Consider the following 24,058-nt stretch of genomic DNA (forward strand, 5'->3'; position numbering starts at 1 on the left):
ATACTGAGTAGTTCAGCTCTTTGTGATGGTCTCTCTCGGGCCATAAAACCCTTTCTTCTCAATCTTATTTCTATTTCTTTATCCTTCTCTTCAATGAGTTATGTGAAAGCAAGGCTATCCTCATCATTCAGATCAAACCTTAATGATGAATTCTATTGGTCCCACCTTCCTTTTTGGATAGTCTATGTGACCAGCACTAAATTTGGGTTTGTATTCTTCTACCCGCCACTTCTCCAGGCCCTATTTTATCAGCTCCAGTGGGAAAAAATGGAGACGGTAAAATGATAGAATAAATTATTATTTATGAATAGAAATTTATTTATAATTTATTTATTTGTTATAAATCTTTATTTCAAAGCTGTGGGAAAATATTACAGGGGGACCTTCAATCTGCTCCATCTCTGTTGCCTGGATAACTGAGAATTACCCATGATTTCCAGTGACGTGTCCTGCTTCTACTGTTAGACTCTAAGTCCCTCAGGACCAGATCTTTCTGCTCAGATTAAGCCATCAGAAAGGAAAATTACCTCTATCAGACCAAATCCCATAGGGCAGGGCTTCCCCCTCAGTGTGAGGCCTGCAGGGGCAGGACACAGTCTGTTCTTTCCCCATTCCCAGAACGTTTCCTGCCATCCCAAGGCTTTCTAAGCCCTTGCAGATGTTCTATGTCTCTTATTGTTATGGAGTTTATTGGTACATAGTCTTTAAAGCTTCATCTTGCTTCTTTTCTAAGTAAGAAACAAATAAGAAATTGGTTGTGACTATAAACTCCCAGATTGCTTGTTTATTATCAGAGCCAGTCAGACTCAAGAAGAGCAGACAGCCTTCCATTTCGCAAAAAGTGGTACCAGTAAACACTCAAAGAGATACTCAATTTTGTCACTGTTGACAAAACTAACAGAGAACTATTAAGGCCATCACTGTCACAAGGGAGCTCCCAGGCTTCATAAGCAGACTGTAAAAAGAAAGTACTCCTTGGTCCTCTGAACTTCACATCTGTGCTTTTCATTGTTCCTTACCCCAAAAGTATATCCTGGATTTCAAGCACCACTCAAATTTCAAACACTCTGCTTCTTTGTCCAACAGATACACTCTTACTTAATAGAATAGGGTTCAGAAAGCATTGTCACTGAGAGCTCTGGTCACTGGGGAGAAAGAGAGGATTAAACTCTAGCTCAGTTGTGGGCTCATCAGGAAGAAGCTTTGCTAACCACACTTCTTGTATCTGCCAGATTTCCCCCTAAGAAACATTTCCAAAAACGCAGAAAAATGAAGTGTTTAAACCAGGAAAGATTTGTGCTGCAGCTTCAAGAAATGAGAGTGCATTGGGATAGGGCTGTGATGGGTATTAAGGAGGGCACATATTGCATGGTGCACTGGGTGTTATACGCAAATAATGATTCATGGAACATTGCATCAAAAACTGGGGATGTACTGTATGGTGACTAATATAACAAAATAAAAATTATATAAAAAAAAAGAAATGAGAGTGCATTACACCTAACTACATTAACAATGTCCTGGTAAAAAATACCATATAAACATAACTACAGCACTGATAAGAACCTAGCTAATTCAAGAACATTACCTCATTTAATAACAATTCAAAAGATATTTCTTGAGCATTATTTTGTGCAAGGCACTTCCAAGAATATAGAGATGAATATGACCTAATTTCTACCTTAGAAGTTCATAATTTGGTAGCTCAGATATTCATTCATTTTTCTCACTAACTCAACAAATAATAGTAAAGCTCTGTTATGTGTCAGGCATAGTTCTAGGGACTGAAGATAAGGTGGTTAAAAAAAATTTAACTAGTGCTAAGTGCTTTGATGAAAACAAAACAGGTTAACAGAATAAAGAAGGTCTTGGTGGGGGTGGCTACTTTAGATAGAAAAGAGGCTTCTTGAAAAGGCTGGCATTGAATGAACAAGAAGCAAGCCATGTAAAGACCTGGGGCAGGCCTTGACAGCAAGGGTAAAGATCTTAAGATAGGAAGAAGTTTGCAGCATTGTCCACAATAGCTAAATCGTGGAAGGAGCCAAGATGCCCTTCAACAGATGACTGGGTTAAGAAGATGTGGTCCATATATACAATGGAATATTACTCAGCCATCAAAAAGAACGATTTCTCAACATTTGCTGCAACATGGACTGGACTGGAGGAGATAATGCTAAGCAAAATAAGTCAAGCAGAGAAAGACATTTTTCATATGGTTTCACTCATTTATGGAACATAAGAAGTAGGAAGATTGGTAGGAGAAGAAAGGGAAGAAGAAAGGGAGGGGTAAACAGAAGGGGGAATGAACCATGAGAGACTATGGACTCTGGGAAACAAACTGAGGGCTTCAGAGGGCAGGGGGGTGGGGGAATGGGAGAGGCTGGTGATGGGTAGTAAGGAGGGCACGTATCGCATGGTGCATTGAGTGTTATACGCAAGTAATGAATCATGGAACTTTACATCAAAAACTAGGGATGTACTATATGGTGACAAACATAATAAAAAATATTATTATTTAAAAAAAGATAGGAAGAAGTTTGCTTTTTCACTTGATTTGTAGTTTTCCTGGGTACAGACTTGAGGTCAAAATAACTTTCACTAAGAACTTTGAAGGGATGACCCTACTAATTTCTAGGACCCAGCTGTGTAGGTAAGAAATCTGGTGCCAACCTAATTCTCAATTTTTTTTTTGTTGATATCTTATTCTTATCCCTGTGAAAATTTTGAGGGACTTCTCTACACCTTTGAAGCTCTAAAATTCATGATGCTTATTGGACACTTTAGGTTTGAAACTCATATCTTTCTTGAATTCTAGGAAATATTCTTCTATTATTTCTTTGACAATGTTGTCCCCTCTATTTTCTCTTCCTGATACTCCTGGTAGATGAATTTGGGGGATCCTGGTTTGGTTCTTTATTAAAAAGAAGTATTTATCTCATATATTTTATCTCTTTATCTTTTTATTAGAGAGTTCTTTGACTTTTTATTTCAGCCCTCTTATTGGCTTTTAAAATTTCAGCTATTTTTACTTCCCGAAATTCTTTTTTGTTGCTCTTAGATTGCTTTTTTCTTTTTCCATTTTTAGCAACCCTATTTTTTTTTTCTTTTTTTTTATGCGTTTTTTTTTTTTTAATGATTTTTTATTGTATTATGTTAGTCACCATACAGTACATCCCCGGTTTCCGATGTAAGGCTCGATGATTCATTAGTTGTGTATAACACCCAGTTAGCAACCCTATTCTTATTTTATTTATGCAATTGTGTCTTCTAAGAATAGTAATAAGAATTTTTGGAAGTTCTTTTCTTTTCTCTTCCCTGAATTATGTCTTTTCCAAGGTCAATTATTCTATTTGTTCATCCTCATCCTCCTCTTCTGTGTTCCTGGTTTCCCTTTAGTCCACTTAAAAATTTGAGTAAAAGAGTAGTTTAATCATTATAGGTTGGTTTGGTTTCCTTTGGTTAATTTTATTTCCCCAATAGGCCACTCTCCTGAATGGGAACATGGAAGCATGTGCGCTGTGTAAGTAGACAGTATGTATTATTTGACAGATCTCATCTTCAGGTGCACAAGGAGCAAGCAAGCACATTGAGCCCCTAACTCACTCACTCACTCACTCACTCACTCAATAAATAAATAAATAAATGAATTATGTTATGTTATTTATTTACTTATTTGAGAGAGAAAGAGAGAGTGTGTGCACATACATTGGGGGGGAGCAAAGGGAGAGAGAGAGAATCCCAAGCAGACTCCCCGCTAAGTGAGGAGCACAATGCAGGGGTGGAGGAGCCTGATGCAGGGCTTGATCCCAGGACCCACAGGATCATGACCTGAGCCAAAATCACCAGTCCGACACTCAGCCAACTGAGCCACCCAGGTGCCCTGCCCCTTAAATTTAAAATAAAATGGGTTTTACCCTGAAATGATGACACCCACATTAGAAGACCTAGCCCTCTGAGAAAGGTTGTTAAATTTCTTTAGAAAGCAGTTCTCTCGTTTGAGACTGGAAGGCAAATACATTTGTTATTGCTATGTGCGTGCTATAGGGGTGGCACGGTGGTACATGGGCCAATTGTTGCCCATGTTGTTTTATGGGCAGTTTTAAAATTAATTATCCCAATCATTATCCCACCTACCGCTTCTGCTCTCCATACCTGCTGATGCTAGCTTGGAGCTATTCCTGAGCTCTGTCAAGAAGAATGCATTTACACTGAAGCTTTCACTATTCTGGTTTATCTATCAACATAATCTACTTTCTGCCTTCCAAAAACTCATCAACATCTTGGGTCTGCTGATGGTTCATCCTCTGTCAGGGCTGTTAGGTATTTATTTCCTGTTTGTACTTCTTTATAGTCTTTCATTAAGCTTCTCAATGTTCTTCTTAAACTGGATGCCCCAAAGTGAACACAGTACCCCAGATAATATTTCGTACTTTCTGAAGGGAAGATTGCATGAATGACCGCAGAAATATAGGAATTTATAGCAACTACTCTGCCAGCTTAGCTGCCCCCAGCATTTGCACTACTCTCTGTTGACTTTATCTTGTGAGAACCTGAGCAGAGAGCTACATTCTCTCTCTGGAGACCCACTGCAGGTACCCCTATGCTCCTGCTCTAATCTGCACTGGAGTTCTTAGGCCTGCTATGCAGCTATCTTCCTAGGACTTCCTTTCACTTGTCCCCATGTTTCCTGGCTTCTGTAATCTTCTTTCTTAGTTTACGTTCTTGTTTTGCCTAAGTATACACACTAGGAGCTTCCTAAGAGGGGAGACATGATGAATAAATTTTTTTGAGTCTTTACACATATGGATTTTTCTTTATACTTGAATTTTATTGGTAGTTTCACTAGATTAAGAATTATAGGTTACAAATAATTTTCTCGCACACTTTGAAGGCATTGAGATTTACCTTCTGCTGTTGCTATTGAGAAGGCTAATGACATTTTGATTTTTGATCCTGGTATGTGACCTTTTATTTTTCTCTGGAAGCTTGTGGATTTTCTTTTTAGTTTTTTAATTTCTTCATATGTGCCAATCTGCCTTTTAAATAGGATTTGTCATGTGTTTTAATTTTGTCCCCCCAGGGAGGCAGCAAGTATAGCAGAAAGAGCATTGATTCTGAAAAGTTATGCCTAGATGCATGGATGTGATAATTAAATAAAATGATATATGTAAAGCATGTGGCACATATTGATGCCTGGCCCCCTTTATATACCTGGGGGCTGCACCCAGATCTTACACATCTTTTTGATTCTCACAACATCTGGCACATCTGGGCACATAATAGATTCTCAATAAATATGAATTGATGAGTCATTGCCATTATTTTTTGTAGGATTTATTGTTTATTATTTATTATATGTTGTCCTAAAATTTTTTGTAGGACATTACTATTATAATGTCTTTGCCATTATTTTTTGTAGGATTTTATTTATGATATTTATTTTAACTGTGTCTCAATTTGCATATTTGTCAAATGAGGAAATACTTCTTGATTTGTTTATTGTCGCAGTGAGGCTCCAGTAAGTGAATGATGAATATTCTAAAAAGTTAAGATCACTCTAATAGAGGTCAAGTATTATCACTGACCTTCAGATAGGTAAATAAGTAGGTGAACTTTCCTAGGCATATGGGACACATCCTGTTTTGAAAATAAGCCTAGGCTAAAGGACCTAACTTAGTGCCTAATGATACATGTTCCTAATACGGTTAGGCATATTTACCTACGTCACCTTCCTGAATTCTCAAATGTGATTGTCTTTCTCATTTAGAAATCAGGAAATGTCACTTTGTTTCAATTGCTGAAAGCTACGCAGACAGTAGCAGAAAGAGAAAGAGTGGATACTAGCTTCTGGTCTCAAAGTTGAATGAATTTTCCTAATTTTCTAAAACCCCATTTACTAAATCCAGAGGATTTAGGAAAAGAACAGTGATATTTCCCATAATAAATAAGGGAGAAGAGACATTTTATAATTCAGATATTAATGAGAGATACACAGAAAGAAAAGGCATTTTTGAATTTTCAAAGTCTAAGCAATAGAGTAAAAATAAAAATGAAAAGTCACTGAATTAAGTATAGGCACCACTGAAATTGCTCAGTTATGCAAACAAGTCTGTATCTTGTTTATATAAAGGTAACCTGTATAGGATAGCATGGAAATAAATCTTCAGTTTAAACTTCTGTTATCAAAGCTATTATTGTATTGAGTGCTTTTCAAATTTCATTTCTTAGCAGCAGAATCTCTATTTTCCAAATGAAATCTTACAGAACAGACAAATATCAAGCTGCTCTTCTTGAAGGAAGAACATCAGAATGAGGGGGCCAGAACAAAATTCACTTGATCTTTTCTATTCCCCCTGTAGCAGACCTTAGACTCCTCTAAGGAAACAGTTTGAAAATCATCCAGTTTAAGTAAGGTGTTCTATTAATCTAAGTAAAGTTTTATTACAGTGCTCATGAGTAAAACAGGCTATGAGGAAATAAAAATGTGTCAGTTTCTAAAGCACGGTCCTTGATCCATCCCAGTACCACTAATCAGAGCATGAAATCTTAAACAAACTGCGCCTGTCGTCTACAACAGAGGTTTGTTAAACTGGAGAGAGACTCCCTTGTCAACCGGCTCTGTTCTTTTCTGCTTCTGGCATTAATAAATAGCGTACCAAAACTGCCTGAGTTTTTCAAACAACTAAATTCCAAGTCAGAAATGCCAGCTACTGCCATGGAAGGAAGAAAAGCATGTCTATTTGTAAAAAAGCAGAAAAATGTCTTTAACTTACCCAGAGCACAAGAATATTTAAGAGATGGTCCATGTGCGTCCGCTTAAAGGTAGACTTTCCACAGTTCTGCATTAATTTGGTGTCTGGTCCTAAGTGAAACAGGGAGACCAGCTCTTAGAATCATTGAATATACTTGGAGGCTTGAGAATGGATTGAAATATACCTTTATGATCACCTAATCAAACCTCTCTCCAGTGCCAGGGGATAAAGCCCTGGAGAAAGGCTCGTGGTTGGCACCAATAACTAAAAAAAAAAAAAAAAACCCAAAAAACACATTTTGTTTCTAAGGATAATCCCAACTATTTCTGCAAAGTACGTTGATGCTAACCCCTCTTTTTGCAGCACCTTAGTCTAATCTTCCAAAGATGAGTTAAGTCAGAATAGGAGCCACAAGCTTTTTTTTTTTTTAAGTTTTAATTTTAATTACAATAAGTTAACAAGCAGTGTTATATTAATTTCAGGTGTACAATATAGTAATTCAACACTAGGAGCCACAAGCTTTTTTCTCATCATCATCATCTGGTTTATTTAGCTTAGAAAAGAGATTTTTTTGATAAAGAGATCTCCACCTTCTTTTGAGGAAACCCTCTGCTGGGCCAGGCTCTATTTCAAGTTTCTAATTGGGAAAGGAAGAACAGAAAAGGCAATGGCAGTGTTTTCTTCTGAGGTGGAAGCTGGGGCTTTTCTGGGGCTGAGAGATAGAGACTATATTTCTTCATGACAGGGCAGATGGTAAGTAGAAGTAAAGAGTTTTTAGTGGCCAACAGAACTAGAGTTGTGTATTACTAACCAGAAATATGGCCGCAGAGAAAATGTAAGAGGTTTAGGAGAAAGTGTAAGTAGCAATTTCTCTGGTTTTTACCACTTGATTGTTATTCTTACATGTACTCTAACGAAGGAATTTCATTAATATTTACATGTGAGGGAGCTGGAACTTCCCTGATAATGGGCGCAGACACTGAGAATACAGGGCATAAGCTATACTAGTCTTTACTTCTAAGGCATTTCGTGAAGGACCTGAAGTCACGAGAAGTTTGTCTCAGAGCCTGGAAACTACAAGGGACAGAGTCTTCCAAGCGTCCTTAGAAAGAATGACCCTAAACCTTTCATTTCAAGAAGGATGTGGAGATCATGGTAGAACGTGGGCATCATATAGCAGGAACAGTGGCTAAGTTCTACACTGAATACTTCAAGATGCTCTTCAGTGGTATTAGTTCTCTTCTGTTCTAAGTTCCCCAAAGCCCCAAAAGATTTTTCACTACTATGTAAACCAAGAGTCAGAGAGAAACCTTAGCTAAATTTGTGCTGGTTGGCAACCCCACTGCCATTGCTTTAGAGAGAAACCCTTTGCTGAAAAATGAGCTTTTTCTGAATGCCAGTGTGTAGGGATAGCTGCTGAAGTACGTTGTACTTCCAATCTTTTGAGTTTGGGATTAGTCAGCCTAGAAGCTGTTACTATAGCTCAAGAACTAATGAAAAAAGTTCCACCAAGGCCTCCCTGGACTCTTCAGCTTCTCTCTAGGGCTTGGATCTCATGATTTTCCATAGAAGTGAGGCATCAAAGATCCCTATGTCTAGGGGAGCTCTGAGTTGAATAGTATTCACTGTGGTAAATCTTCCTTGATGCATTCTTCAGCGTTCCCCATCCTCTTAGTATGGTGGTTGTCATCAATGCCCATTGTCACCATGGGCACAGGGTGGCACAGAAGCTTCCTCCATCTTCCCGAACACATCATAACCCCCCAAAAAACCTTCACTAATATAAGGTATTTGGGCTGTAAATGATGTCTCAAGAGGGTCCACTGCTAATGATTCACATGTGCCTTTTCTGTGCCATGAATCTCTCATATTTTATTTTATATTCTTCTCCATAGTGAGCACTGTGTGTATTCTCTCCTGGTAGTAATCCACATATATACACTGTCCTTTCATATGTTCCCCTCTCATATGTTAATTCCATGTGTACTCTTGCTATTTGTATACCTTCTCCTGTGTCCAGATATGATTGGAAAGACTCACAGTGTCCTGTGGTCTTGGAACACAAAGACTTCCTTTAACAAAGGCAGAGCTGATAATGTTGGCCGCTCATTGCTTGGGGAAAAATGTCTTTTTTTTTCTAAGAAGACAGGTTTTTCTTAAATTTTCCATCCATCCATCTATCCATCTATCTACCTCCCTTTCAATCGGTCTCAAAGCCATGGTGTATGTGCATCTGAGTCCCATCTCTACATCCTGGAAACATCCTGGAGGGCCCATAAATTGATCATGAATGGAATCTAGCAGGTTGGGGGTCTGACTGTGACTTTCAGGAGACGTACCGGTATAAATCACCAAGCCATAGCACCAATCTGTATTCCTGATGATGCAGCCTCGGAGTAGCAGCTTGTCATGGTCCAGGATGTAGTTTTTTCCCTTATAAGTCAGTATTCCTGTGAATTTGTCCAACTTGTTATTGGGAGACTCACACCTCACTTTTCCTGAAGAAAAATGAAGAGGTAAGAGTCCTGGCTCTGTAATCTTAGGCCTTTCCTAACAGGAGGCTTAACAGAAAAGAGGAAAGAACATCCCTCTTTCAAAGTACACACACATCTTTTTCCTATCCTCTCTCAGCTGCTACCCATTTCTCACCAGCTCCCTTTAGAAAGGCAGACAAAGGTTTCTGGGCATCAGAGAAGAGTAATTCTGTATGTGACATGGGTCACCCAGAGAGAGAAAACCCATGGGATAACTTATCACCATCAATACTGCCAGATCATATGAGCCCTGAATCCGAAGAGATTAAAAACCTACTTAACTTAAAGCAAACCTAGTATTTTTTTCAAAATGGAAATCATTTGGCTTTTCCTGATCACTAAAGTAAAATATATCCTTTGTAAATACATACAATACTAAGAGGAGAAAGGAGAAAGTAAAATTGCCTAGAGGTAAGTGCTATTAATCTTTTGAAGTACATCCTTCCAAGTTTTCTATACATGTACTTGTAAACATATATGCTTCCAAAAACAAGCTTACATTATATATGCTATGCATAGTCGAATGTAATAGTTTTTTCCTCACTTATTAATATGTTGTGAATATTTTTTCCATGGAAATAAATACCAACTTGCACATTGTTCTTAGGACGTTGTGAAGAATTCACTGTATGGATTTACCATACCTTATTTAACCAGTCTTCTACCGATAAACATGTGGGTGGGCAAACCTACTTCCTAACTCACCATCAAAGGCGGACAGCAGCCCCAGGTTATCTTCCAAGTCACTGGTCACCGAGATGGCCTGCTTCACTTTCAGGTTGGTTTCACTAAAGCAAAGGGTACAGTGTCACCAGAGCACAGGACACATGCACAACAGCAGCACAGGTCCAATTTCTCCCACTCTGTCATGGGATCTTAGAATACAGATATTGCCAACAGCAATAGCTTGGGCTACAGGCTTGAGATGTAAGAGTCACCTCCGCTGTTCTGTCTCAAAGACAGTACTGAGGTAGATGGCTCCACAAGGAAGCCAAGTGTTAGCCCACTCACTCCCCTTTCTCCCTGCTCTCATTCCTTGCAACGTGCCACCTCTACTTTAACCAATCCATGAAATCTTGCTGGTCAGGTGCTCCAGATGAAGCTGAAGAGACATCACAAAACAACCTGAAGGAGGCACCTGCCTTCAAGAATAAGGAGCAGGGCCTGGTAAGAATGTTGCACACACTTTCAAGTAAACATACTTTTCACCTCATAAATAGTTATAGGACCCATGAAGGAACCCCAGTTAACCATTTGCTGATACAGGAATGCATAGAGACAGAAACAAAAATGGAAGCCACATTTCAAAAAACTTGTGGGCACCAAGAGGAATAGTTGTAAGAATGCAATTGATAGAAAACCCCACAGGACAAGCTCTCTGAAGACAGCCTCTATCGTCCTAAGACCTTAGTTTTTGGATGTTAATGAATCTCTACCTTAAATCCTTTATAGAACATGGTATTTTATCAGTAAATAGTTACCTTCATACTCATCCTCCCCACCCCCTTAAACCCACTGGAAACTTTGAAACTCTATTCTGAAATTTTACAGTTCTATTAACCTTTTCCCTATCACTCAGCACTACTGAACACAGCCAGAGTGTCTCCAGTTTAGAGATGGAGAATCTGGAGTTTATTTGTCCAGATTCTGCCCCCAGTGGATGCTTGATTATTCTTATTAAGAACTCAGTCTTAGACTTGAGGTCCCAAGGGCCTGGCCTCCTCTTTTCGCTTATCTGCATATTTCTAGCATCTTTGGCACTTCTATTTGAGGATAATATTCATTCTCTACCTCATGCTCTCCCTCAGTGAGAAATTAAGGTGGCTCAATTGTCTTCAATGACTATCAGGAAGGAACACTTACCCATCCAGTTCTGCTGTTTCTATATATGTCAGACCGCAGGGCTCACTGCTAGAGAGTAATAGCATATCTGCCTATGGTCAGAAAAGTCAGAGAAGATAAGGAGAGCAGGAAGGCAGACTTTTAATATTACAGTGTGACAAAAGCAATTACCTCAGGAACAGCTGTTCAGCCTAAGAATTTTACAGATACTTGGTTTACTCTCTTTGTCTAGGACCCACCGCTACTACCACACACAGTCCCTCCTGAAACTAGTCATACTTTATCTGTAGCTATGGTGAGAGGCAGACAAAAACAAGCTTCTCACCACAGAAGCTGTTAATCTCTGGATGCAAAGTGAGGCAGACAGAGGTCACCAAAAGCAGTGACAGCAGAAGTAATAAAAGGGTTCCTCTGTACTCATTTAAGCCAAAAAAGAAAAAGCCACAGCCCAAAGAGGTACTCACTGTGACAGGCTGATTATTTTTTAGTTTTATTATATCTCCCACTTGAATATTCATCCATTTGTCCTCCTTTATCCTGTAAGAAAATGAGACTTGAATGCCTGCTCTGAGAATTTCCCCATAGCCCTGCTCTGACAAGCAAGAAAAGAAATAAAAAAAGAAAGAGAAAAGCTGAGATGAAGTCAAGACTTATAGAAGAATCAAACTGGTTTGTAGTGCATCCTTTCTATAATCAAGAAGGGGGCCCATTTCTCTTGACTTCAGGTTATAAGGGTTTTCTAAAACTCCATAAAGGCATGTGTAGTCATACATGCACATAATTATTCTTTCACTAAAAGTAGTATCTGCATATGGTAAAAAAGCAGTCCAAATAATAAAGAAGTACATAAAAGGAAAAATTCTCCTCTCTTCCCAGATTTTAGTTTTGCTTCTCAAGGTAGCAACTATGAGTAACTTTTTTGTATTTCTTTCTAGAAAATATCAATCAGAATAATACAACACATACATTTAAAAGTTACACACTAGATACATAATTTGCTACACTTTCATTTTTCATGTAATAACATGTCTTGCAGAGCACTTACAGAAGATGTGGCTCATTCTTTTTGATAGACAAAAATGTATTCTATCATATGGCTGGGCCAATTTTATTTACTTATGTTAAAATTGGATTACTTTTTTTTTTAATTCAAGTTAGTTAACATATAATGTGTTATTAGTTTCAGGGTAGAGTTTAGTGATTCATCAGTTGCATATAATGCCCAGGGCTCATTACATTAAGTGCCCTCAAAATTGGATTACTTTTGACCCCTCAAATGCTCACTTCCCACAAAAGGCAGTTGGCAGTAGGGGCAGATTCTACCATGATCCTTTCTCTTTTTTGTATCTCAATTTCCCTAACTACATACAGGCCATAAATCCTTCCTTTCTGATAAAGGACTAAGCATGATATACACAGTGCCACGAGCATTTTGGAAAAATGAGCTACCTATTTGCAACAATTCTATTATGCTAAGCACCCAAAGAGCAGGCAAAAAGAAGGCATACCTGGATGCCATTGCTTGTTTCACCTTTGAATGAAGCATTGTTATCTGTAGGCATGACATACATCACCACTTTGCCAGACACACAAAGGCATGAGTTTTCTCAGAACGCCTTTTCTGGGAAGATAGCTTCTTTAAGAAGGGCCAAATTTCTTTTATCCAAAAAAAAATTCTTTTATATAAATTCACTCTTTTAGATAATTTTCTTCTAATTCCTGGGTTATATTTCTTTCTTTTTCTTTTTTTTTTTTTTAAAAGATTTTATTTACTTATTTGACAGAGATAGAGACAGCCAGCGAGAGAGGGAACACAAGCAGGGGGAGTGGGAGAGGAAGAAGCAGGCTCATAGCCGAGGAGCCTGATGTGGGGCTTGATCCCATAACGCCGAGATCACGCCCTGAGCCGAAGGCAGACGCTTAACCGCTGTGCCACCCAGGCGCCCCCTGGGTTATATTTCTTTAAATCTTATTACAAATTCAATTTTCTCTCCATCTTATTATTTTTTAAAAAAGATTATTTATTTATCTTTCGGGGGGGGGGGGGAAGGAGGGCAGAGAGAGAGGGAGAGAGAGTCTTAAGCACTCTCACAACCCTGAGACCACAACCAGAGCCAAAACCAAGAGCTGGAGGCCCAACCAACTTTGCCACCCCTCTCTGCATGTTATAATACAAATATAAGACTTTGTTGTAAAACCACTATTTATATATCCTTATATCTCCTTCCCTTGGTTTCAAGTGTCATCTCTATGCAGATAAAATCCAATATATTTACTTATTTTGTTACTAATTTTCAAAGCTGCTTTATAGCATTGAAAGGGAGTAGCTACAAGACTTGGAGAAAAACATCTGAATATCTGTTTTGCTTTGTTTTGATTCTACGTTCACTTTTGTTAGTTTTCTGGCATTCTGTCTGCCATGATTTTCACCAGTAAAATGTGGCAAGAAGGGCTACACCATTCTGGGTTCTCCTGAAGATTTAAAAGCTTATATTTTATTACATAGGACCTGTTGAACTATTACCAATATTTTCCTGTTCATTTTAACAATCATGCGTCCCAGATTTAGGAGAGGGGAAGATATTTCCTTCTGGCTTAAAATATTCAATCCCATTATGCCATAAGCACACTTTCAATTTGCAGGCATTGCATTCTAACTTTTGTTTTAGAAAATATCATCCAAGAGCTAGAGAAGGCAGTGCTTTGACTTCAGAGGAGACCATTCACATTATATTCTGTTTTATGTGAATGGTACCTCCTGGAGTTCTGTAACATACTGGTAATTTTTCTACTACAAACATTTAGAAATGCATTAGATGTGCTAAGGCAAACATTCTTTCAAAAGTAAGGCTATGCTTACCACAAAGTAAGGAGCCAGGAGGAAAAAAAAAAGTTCTGAAATCCAGAACAGTCAGCATGTTCTGAAGCTGTTCTTGCTCTGAGTGAAAGAAGGAATTGCCAATCTTAATAATTAGTGACTTGAGTTTTAATTTAGCCCACTGAGGGACAGGACATAAAGCCTTAGGATCTTGAGAGGCAATGAGTTGGAACTAAGAACCCCTCATAAAGCCAGGACTCTGAAAGGGCAACACCATTAGGGAAACGGTGGTCTAAAAAAAAAATCAACCCATTGGCAAGAAAGTTTGTCTATCTTACTGTAGGGGGTTGGGTGTTAGACAGTAAAGAACTCTCCCTTAAGAATTTATGACCTTGTGAGGTATGGGATTCAAATTTATAACTCTCCAAAATAGGTCTCAGTAGGTGATATCCTTGAGTTACCAGGCAAACCCCTCAAAAGGGATACAACCTTAACTCAGGGCATTTAGAATTCTCATAAAGAAAATTCCACTAATGATGTGCTGCTTATAACCAAAATTATTGAGAAATGAAAATGACAGAAATCACAACTTGCAAAACAGACAAACTTTTTTAATAGCAGCTCTACTCAAAACCATGTGTTCTAGAAAAAGAAAGCCACTTTCTGGACTACAGACTGTTTCAATAACCAGCTTCACTGAGTGTTAAACACTGGCTTATAAAGTCTAACCAGGGCCCTATTTGTGACCTACCACCCTAAAACCACTCTTTGACAAATTCTTTTCTAATAGCCTTTCAAAACCCAAGTGCTCAAACTACTTGAGGAGTTCATTTGACTAAATCCATTTGGTCAGTAATGCCTTAGCCTGGTAAATTTCCAATACACTGAGTTTTGTCTTTTCTTTTCTTTTTCTTTTCTTTCTTCCTTTCTTTTAAATTTTCTTTTTAATCACAACTAACTTTTTTGGTAGTATTTTATGAGAGGTTTCAACAGACCAAAACACTTGACGAAGTAATCCACCATGAGTAAGAATCAGCAGTCACAATAAATAACGGAATTAGATACCCAAGAACTTCACATAAAAGAGTTATATGATTAAAACTACAGCTCCTGGGGGTTCTGTAAGACCACTGTGAACAAAGACTGGACTTCAATTTTGAACTCCTTCAGGTTTGTACTTATTTACAATCATGCTACTGCACACACTGGTCATTTTTTCTGTTTTACAATCTCTATTTGTTGAATTCTTCCCCATCCCTTAAGGCCCAGCACAGATATTAGCTTTCAGAAAGTCTTCCTTGATTCCTTTAACCAGCTATGATTCTTCATTTTTATTAATTCCTATAAAATTTTTTTGTATCTCTTATGATAGTCTCCATATTTTGATTTATGTAGGAATTACGTCTGCCTCCCTATATTCCTGACAAAGGTAAAATGCTCAAATTTTGTAGGACATCATCAAATATAAACACTGACCCATTGATAACACTTTAGACAGCTATGACCAAACACTACAGCAATGGGGTCAACATCAATACTTTTTTTATTTTATTTTTATTATTATTTTTTTAGCCAATACTTTCTTTAGATTGTTAAAAAAGATGACCTGATCAAAGTTTATATAGTACAATGGCCAATAAGCCATGCCAGAATCCACTGATGTTCTAAAGACACAGATCTCCAAGCTGAACACTGCATTAATAATAATCACTTGTATGTCATAAATTGTTAATTACCTTAATATATATTATTTCATTTTCATCTTTGCAACATCCTCCAAGGTAGAGAATATTATCTTCCTTTATAGATAAGAAACATGAGGCCCAGAGAGGTTTGAGGTCACACAGCAAATTCAGGGTATGCTAGATCTAGAAACAAATTCTTATGTTCAACCTTAGGTTCTCTTCACTGTCCTGAATCACCTTTCCAAAGTACCCAACAGCATCAAGCTTTAGCAAAGACAACCCTCTCCCAGAGTTGGTCCTACCAAATTGGTTTCCCCATGACTTACCTGCCATTCATCACCACCAGAACGGAACGGTTGTTGACTTGATTGTCATTTTGGTGCCTTTTCTAAAATTACACAAGAAAACGTTCAGGAAATATGCAGAGAGCAAATTGCATGTAGAAGGTTAGTATTCTGAAATACTACCCATGTAGTTCTCCTTATTTATAATTTTCCTTTACCTCCCATGCCTTTCTATCATTAAAACCAGGGTAAGAGGCTGATTGTCTTAGAGAAGCCGGGAAAAGAGGTCAGAAAAGGACCAAGAGAAAAAAAGAGATAAAATCTTGGCTTTAAATATCAAAAGCAAAGCCTGGGGGAATGAGAACAAACAACTTAGAACCACAAAATAGAGAGTGAAAAATGATGGATAGTACTAGAGTCACCTGTGAACACCTTGGTAGGAGCAGGGAAAGTTAAGAATTCTCAAGCATACCCCCACCACAGTCAACACACAGAAGCTTCTACAGTAGATGCGCTAAGGAAAGAGCAATAGAGGTCTTCTATTCAAAGACCAAATAGAGTGGGGGACAAATACAGGGTATGTCCTCATGCTCACATGAACCTCCCACTTCCAGTCGAGATTACTCCTTGGGAGAAAGGCAAAACTATGAAGAGGGCAGAGAGAATCTTGAATTTGTAAGCATGCTTATCTTAAAGAAACTAAGTTCTAACCCAGAAGTAACTGAGTTATCCTGAATTGGCAAATTTAGCTTTCAGCTCTCATTAAAAAGTTTTGGGATGCTGGGGTGGTAGTTGTGAGATATACTGAGTTTAGTTATAGAGAAATAAAGTCACATTTTTGCATTCGAGTTTTGACTAAAATTTCAACCACTACATGGCTAATTCTGGATTTAAAACAGTTGCAGAGTTAAAAAGCTAGAGTAACATCAAGCTCACGAACTTTGGTCTAGAAATCTATCCTGGCAAAATCAGAAGGACTCTCTTAGGGAAGCTGCAGGCAGGTCAACAGGTCCGACTTCTCAAATCCCACTAGCAGGCTTGATACTGGGGCCTCATTCTCACTGTTCTATGCCAGGCCTGCTGTAAGCAGCAAAGAGAATGCCAAGCAGCACTCACTCCAAGACCAGGAAAGGAGTCGGCCTCTGTTTATGTCCTAAGGTGTTCTAAACCCAGGGGGTTCCAATCTGTACATACCTTATAGAAGTGAAAGTTGGAAAGGGAAATAGGGAGAGCTAGAGAAGAGAAGGAGAATGTGGAAAGGGGAGAAGAAAACTAAGAACAGGACAAAGAGGGAGGAGGGGACAGAGGGAGGAAGGGAAGAGGAATATAAAAATGGGAGAAGGGGAATGGAGGAAGGAGGATGAATATAAAATCAGAGAAAGTCAAGTAAAGGAAGAGGTGGGTTATTAAAAAGGAGCTGGAAGAAAGCCTGAAAGGGGGGGGTGGCTAAATGGTGGCAGTGGAAGACAGGGAAAGGCCTTCCACTGCCCCTTTCTGGCCATGCATAGACCACCAATCTTGAGGCTAAAGGAATTACATTTTCTTCTGGGATGGATAAGGAGGCAAGGAAAGGAAACATCTCTTTCCATTCAGTGCTTCTTCCTTGCACTAGGTAATTCTGGGAAGTCTTCTTTGCCCCCCAACCAGACTAGGTACAGTGAAGAACTAGGGGCCCAGGAAGCCACTTCACCATGTCATCAATGGCATCCTTCACTGCTGTTATGGACAGCACCACCATCAGGGGTATCACAGTTGTGTACCATGCCAAGGAGGAGATCTGGGGAATCAACTGTGAGAGGGAAAAGGGAGAAACGTGGCTCAGAAAGCTTAAAGGACAATTTATTTCCTACCAGCACTGCCCCCGCCCCCAACCTCTTTCACTTCCACAGGTTCATAATAAATTCAACTATCCTAGTTGCTTTCCACAGTTTTAGAAACGTAAGTAATATAAGTAAATATATAATATAAATGTAAATATAAGTAAACATCGCCACAAAAGGACAAAAGAATAGGAGATGGTGCGTTGCCACCTATCTGTCCTGAACTCCACGATAGTCTTGATGGGCTATTTCTCCTCTGATGATGAAGGTTCTGGTGAGAGGTAGGGGAAACTGGGAGATAAGAGTGGACATTGGAAAACCACATTTCTTCCCTTATCCCTCAGCATAAGGGGAAATGAGACAATCCGTCCCTCTCTCCCAATTTGGGCCGACCTGCCCTGCTTCCTTGCCCTGTGCTGGTACTCTTATGTTCTAAATGGTTCTCTTTCTCAGAATTCCTGCATGTTAACTTTCTGTCAGGGAGGCTGGGACAATGAACGAGAAATGAAGTTGTGGGTGTGGTTGGGGTGAAGAGTCTGTGACCTCCTGTGGTCAAGCTGAACTGTGGCCATTGCAGACATGATGAGGGAGCTCCCCTTCCTTGGGATTCAGTGACCTCGTGTCCTTCCTTTTGTAAAGACTTGTTTCATCCCACCTAATCCTGACCACAGCTACTCGATAGGACTGGCCTGACACTCCAGGCCATCCATTTGCCTGTCATCTAAAGAGACATTTCTCGGTTTAGGGAGGAGAAGGACTGATTACACAACCAGACCCCAGAGATACTGATAAAATGCTCTGTGGAAAAGATCCCAAAAGTCAATACCTGTAGGAATAGCAAAATGAGGAAATATGCATTTGCAAGTCTCTGGAATTGTTCAAACAGGTTCAGGGGCAAGAAGTTAAGGACACTGTATCTTGAGGTCTTGATGGTATTGTTCTGTGAGTAAAAGCAAACAAGCATAATTAGAGGAACAAAAGACCCGCCTCCCAGTCTTAACAAAAAGCACCAAGACCACTCCTTGAAACAGGAAAAAGCCATAGTTCCTCCACCATGGGGTGAGGGGGAGGGAGAGAAAAAGTGTTTGTCTCCCACTTTTCTTGGAGACCTAGAGAATGCAAAGATCAATATGAGATTTTTTTGAGGCACAGAATTCTTTGTTTATTGATGCTATTAATAATAATAATAATAATAATAATAATAATAATAATAAAACCAACAATAGAAGCTTACATTTCTTGAATATTTACTACATGCAAGGCACTGTTCTAAGCATTTTATGTGTAGCAGCTTATTTATTCCTCACAATATCCCTATGAGGAGAGGATCACTTTTTGAAGATGAGGAAATTGAGGCACTGAGGTTATTTGCCAAAGACCACACAGTCAGTTGCAGAGTTGGGACTGTGCTGTCCCCTGAGTCCCAGTTCACTTGAATAGCTATCCAAATGCCTTCTTTTCATAGACTCAGAGATCCTTCAGTGTCATCTTACCTCTCACCCATTAGTCCTTCTCAGCCCTAAATAGTAGGCAAGTCAGCTATTTGTTATTAGCTCTACTCCAGAGCTCTCAGATGAAGTTTTTCTAAGCCTGGCAAATTCAGTTCGGTGTGCCTTTATATACTGCTTTCAACGCTGAAGGATGTCAGATGCCAAAAGCAAATTATTCTTTCAACCTTATCCCACTGAAGATTCCTACACTGGTCCTTGTCAGCATTGGGAAGTCACTTGCCTTTTACTAGTCCTGAGAGAGTCTGAAGAGTTTTGGTTTACACCTGAGCTATGATTTTGCTGAGTGAAAATGGGAACTTGCTACCTCTTCAGTCCTAATCTCAAGATGTTGACAGGATCATCTTACTTTTGACCTTTGGGTCTTTAATCATTTGATTTAAGATGTCAGAGCTTGAAGATATGGGCTCAAGAAAAGCAAAAGAATAACATTTTAAACAAAACAGTTTCCTAAGGACAGGGTTTCTCCCCTACCTCCTCCATCTAGAAGGCCAAAACAAGAGAAAAAACCCACATGCAGTCCTGGAGTATAGATATTGCTCAAGTATGAAGAATCTTGCTGGATTCTGCCTTGGGAAAACATCAGAGACCTTCTCCTGAAAACAAAACCATTCAGTCTTAAGGCTAAAACTTGCCTGGGAGGGCTAATAGGCTCTTTAGTTAAGATGTGCCTGTCTAGCACTGGAGGAGATAATGCTAAGTGAAATAAGTCAAGCAGAGAAAGACAACTATCATATGATTTCTCTCATCTATGGAACATAAGAACTAGGATGATCGGTAGGGGAAGAGAGGGATAAAGAAAGGGGGGGTAATCAGAAGGGGGAATGAAACATGAGAGACTATGGACTATGAGAAACAAACTGAGGACTTCAGAGGGGAGGGGGGTGGGGGAATGGGATAGACCGGTGATGGGTAGTAAGGAGGGCACGTATTGCATGGTGCACTGGGTGTTACACACAACTAATGAATCATCGAGCCTTACATCAGAAACCGGGTATGTACTGTATGGTGACTAACATAATATAATAAAAAAATCATTAAAAAAAAAAAAAAGACGTGCCTGTCTATTTCCCTAAGGAAGAGAAGTTGGTCATAGAGCTTAGGAGTTTAGAGATCCAAGTTACAACTAAGATTTCCTTGGTGTTTTCTCTATGATTTTCTAGTTAATAATCAATCAAACACTATAGATTTCTCAAGGCTTGCTCTGTTCATAGCCCTATTCTGGTCTATACTAGTAAAGGCTGAAAAAAATTAAACAAGATCTATCCCAGAGAAGCTCATAGGTCTGTCTTGAATGAAGTTCTAACTAAATGGTCTCTATTAGTCCTTCTAATCCTGAGAAAATGTTATTCTAACAAAGAAATAGCTTTCTTTGATCACGAGATACTCTGAATTTCTCAGTGTCTAAGTCCAGGTGATTTTGAACCTTGGAACCAAAGACCTTTTCTGATCTTTTGCCTTAGAAGCAGCAGGCATTCACTACCGATTTTCCATTTGATTTGATAACTAATTTTCATATTTTAGGTTTCTACCCACTTGGTAGCATTTGTTTAGCAAACAAAGACAATAGCCTTGCTGATTCTATCTCAAGATAGAAATATCAGTGCTTCTTTACTAACTTGGCAACCAGAGTGTTCTGTTCTACTCTTAAACGTGAAACTAGAAGCAATATCTAAAGAATGTAGAACATCTGCTTAACTATGAACTTCTTCAGTGTTTAGTTCTTTTTCTGCAGAGGTGATAAAATTTAAGCATGATAGAGGTGGTGGATTTTGGTTTGGGCTGTTTATTTATTTAGGTAGTGAAACCTGACTGTTGGCTAAAGGAGGGAATAGAGGAGAGCACAAGGCCAAGGCCATAATGGGAATCAGAAGTTAGAGGCTGGGAAGAAGAAAAGGAGTAGGAATGGAAAAGAGTAGAGAATAGGAGAAAAATCAGCAACGGGCCATGTAAATGAAATGGTTGTTAAATACATAAGAAAAGGTCAGATCTGCTTATTTATTCAGCATATATTTATCAAATGCCATTTATGCGCCAAATATCGTGATGCAAACTGTGGAGACAGAGATTAATGAGACTTGTACTCTTTTCTTCAAGAGGCAATGGTTTCTTGCAGAAAGAGAGCCAACATTATTTACAACTATATCTAACTCCCACAACCACCATGTAAGGTGAGTTAGGCCCTTTTCATAGATGAGGAAACTCAAGATCAGAGAGGTTAAAAAAACATGCCTAAAGATGCAAGGTTAGAAAGGAGTAGAGCTGTGCTCAAACTCAGGTCTGATGTCAAAACCTAGTTTTATTGCACTATACTGCCTCTCATACATGTCTAGAAGATAGAAAGGGGGAAAGAAAATCTACACCCTGAACACTGTTATTATCCAGAACCTCTCTAACTCAGAAATCATAAACTAAGAGACTACAGATATGTATGGCTATATATGAATTTATATACCTATAAGGATAGATAGATAGATAGATAGATAGATAGATACAGCTGCACATGCACAAAATAACATGTATAAAAACATTGTTCGTAACTGTAAATGACTGGAAACAACCCAAATGTCAATTAAGAAACTGGTTACATAGAGAGGAGTTAAGATGGTGGAGGAGTAGGGGTCCCCTTTTTCAGCTGGTCCCCTGAGTCGAGCTGGATATGTACCAGACATCCTGAAAACCAACGGAATCAGCCTGAGATGCAGGAAGATACATCTGGATCTCTACAAATGAACATCTCCAGCGCTGAGTATTGAGGTACGAAGCGGGGAGCCCTGAATCCGTGCACAGATATCGGAAGATAAACGGAAGGGGGAGGAAGCCCCCAGGCTCTGGCGCTGGGAAAAAGTTGCCATCTGCACTGGGGAGCAGGCCGGACTCGCAGACCTGCACCCACGAGAGAGCAGAATGAGACCGTGAGCCTGGGAACGTGCCTGCAACCAGACTGAAAACCGGCGCTCCAGAGTGCGCGCAAACCACACTGAAACAGAGAGCTTGGGAGTGCACGCGGGAACCGGGGGCAGCTGGCGGTGTCAAAAACACAAAGGACAGAGACGAACCAGCCCTGGAAGTGAGGGCTGGGATACCGGCTGTGGGGTGCACAACCCGGGACGCTGCAGGGTTTTTAGCAGCACCAACTGAAACAGAGTCAAAGAGGCCAAGAGAGCTCAGTGGAGAGTGGACTACGATCTCTCTGTTCTGAGACAGAGGCTAGGGTTTGGCCACTGCTGCTCGGACTCTGAAAAGAGCCACAGAAAACCACCAGGGAAAGCTGCCAGAGAACAAAAGCCCGGAAATACTAGCTCACATTGTACCAATCCCCATTCCCCCTTGCAGAGGACAGGGAGACTCTACCCAAACAGGGTTGCCTGAATATCAGCGCAGCAGGCCCCTCCCCCAGAAGGCAGGCTGAAAAATCAAGAAGCCCACATCATCCCTAAGGTCCCTATAAAACAAGTGCACGCTGCCTGGGTCCTGGTCAATAATTTGGGCTCTGGGCAACCCCGCAACCTCTCCTCATCAGAATGACGAGAAGGAAAAATTCCCAGCAAAGAAAAGATAATGAGTCTGTGGCCTCTGCCACAGAACTGATGGACATGGATATAACCAAATTATCAGAAATGGAGCTCAGAGTAACAATGGTCAAGATCATGTGTAGACTTGAAAAAAATATTAACGAAAATATTAATGAGAATATAGAATCTCTAAGGGTGGAAATGAGAGTGAATCTGGCAGAAATTAAAAATGCTATGAATCAAATGCAGTCAAAACTAGATGCTCTGATGGCCAGGGTAATGAGGCAGAAGAACGAATTAGTGAATTGGAGGATGGGATGGTAGAAGAGAAAGTTAACAGAAACTTGGCTCAAAAAAATCCAATCTCAAGAATGTAGGTTACGGGAGATTACTGACTCAATGAAACGTTCCAATGTCAGAATCATCGGCATCCCCGAGGGGGTGGTGAAAGAGAGAGGTCTAGAAGAGATATTTGAACAAATTGTAGCTGAAAACTTCCCTAATCTAGCAAAGGAAACAAGCATTCATGCCCAAGAGGCAGAGAGGACCCCTCCCAAGTTCAACCACAACAAACCTATGCCACATCATTTCATAGTGCAATTTGCAAATATTAGATCCAAGGATACAGTATTGAAAGTGGCCAGGGCGAAGAAATTTCTCATGTACAGAGGCAAAAATATCAGAATTACATCAGACTTGTCTACACAGACCTGGAATGAGAGGAAGGGTTGGCAGGATATTTTTAAAGCTCTATCCGAGAAAAACATGCAGCCAAGGATTCTTTATCCAGCAAGGCTGGATTAATGTTAAAAATACATTAATAGTAGGGGACCTCAACACTCCACTATCAGCAATAGATCACCTAAGCAGAAAATCAACAGAAACAAGTGCTTTGAATGCCATACTAGACCAGATGGACCTCATAGATATACACAGAACACTACACCCCAGAACAACAGAATACTCATTCTTTTCGAATGCACATGGAACGTTCTCCAGAAGAGACCATATACTGGGTCACAAAACAGGTCTCAACCGATACCAAAAGACTGAAATTATTCCCTGCATATTCTCAGACCACAGTGCTTTGAAATTGGAACTCAATCACAAGGAAAAATTTGGAAGAAACTCAAACACTTGGAAACTAAGAACCATCCTGCTCAAGAATAATTGGGTAAACCGGGAAATTAAAAATCAATTTAAACAATTTATGGAGACCAACAAGAATGAAAACACAATGGTCCAAAACCTATGGGACACTGCAAAGGCAGTCTTGAGGGGAAAATACATAGCCATCCAA

The 24,058-nt window shown here is 39.5% G+C and overlaps 1 protein-coding gene across 1 annotated transcript in view; it reads right to left on the minus strand.

Annotated features, from left to right (window-relative positions):
* LOC123781345 (phospholipid-transporting ATPase FetA-like) overlaps positions 1–24,058 on the minus strand; it is a 102,884-nt gene that overhangs the window by 35,359 nt on the left and 43,467 nt on the right. Inside the window, exons 4-11 of the mRNA XM_045780807.2 lie at positions 18,562–18,675; positions 17,606–17,704; positions 15,958–16,019; positions 11,593–11,665; positions 11,150–11,220; positions 9,992–10,074; positions 9,092–9,250; positions 6,774–6,862 (exon numbers count right to left, since the gene is read on the minus strand). Of these exons, the coding sequence (XP_045636763.1) occupies positions 6,774–6,862; positions 9,092–9,250; positions 9,992–10,074; positions 11,150–11,220; positions 11,593–11,665; positions 15,958–16,019; positions 17,606–17,704; positions 18,562–18,675 (750 nt within the window). The remainder of the gene's footprint in view (positions 1–6,773; positions 6,863–9,091; positions 9,251–9,991; positions 10,075–11,149; positions 11,221–11,592; positions 11,666–15,957; positions 16,020–17,605; positions 17,705–18,561; positions 18,676–24,058) is intronic.

The sequence above is a fragment of the Ursus americanus genome, chromosome 18, assembly GCF_024610735.1.
Source record: "Ursus americanus isolate L20-20 chromosome 18, mUrsAme1.1.p, whole genome shotgun sequence".
NCBI classification, from domain to species: domain Eukaryota; kingdom Metazoa; phylum Chordata; class Mammalia; order Carnivora; family Ursidae; genus Ursus; species Ursus americanus.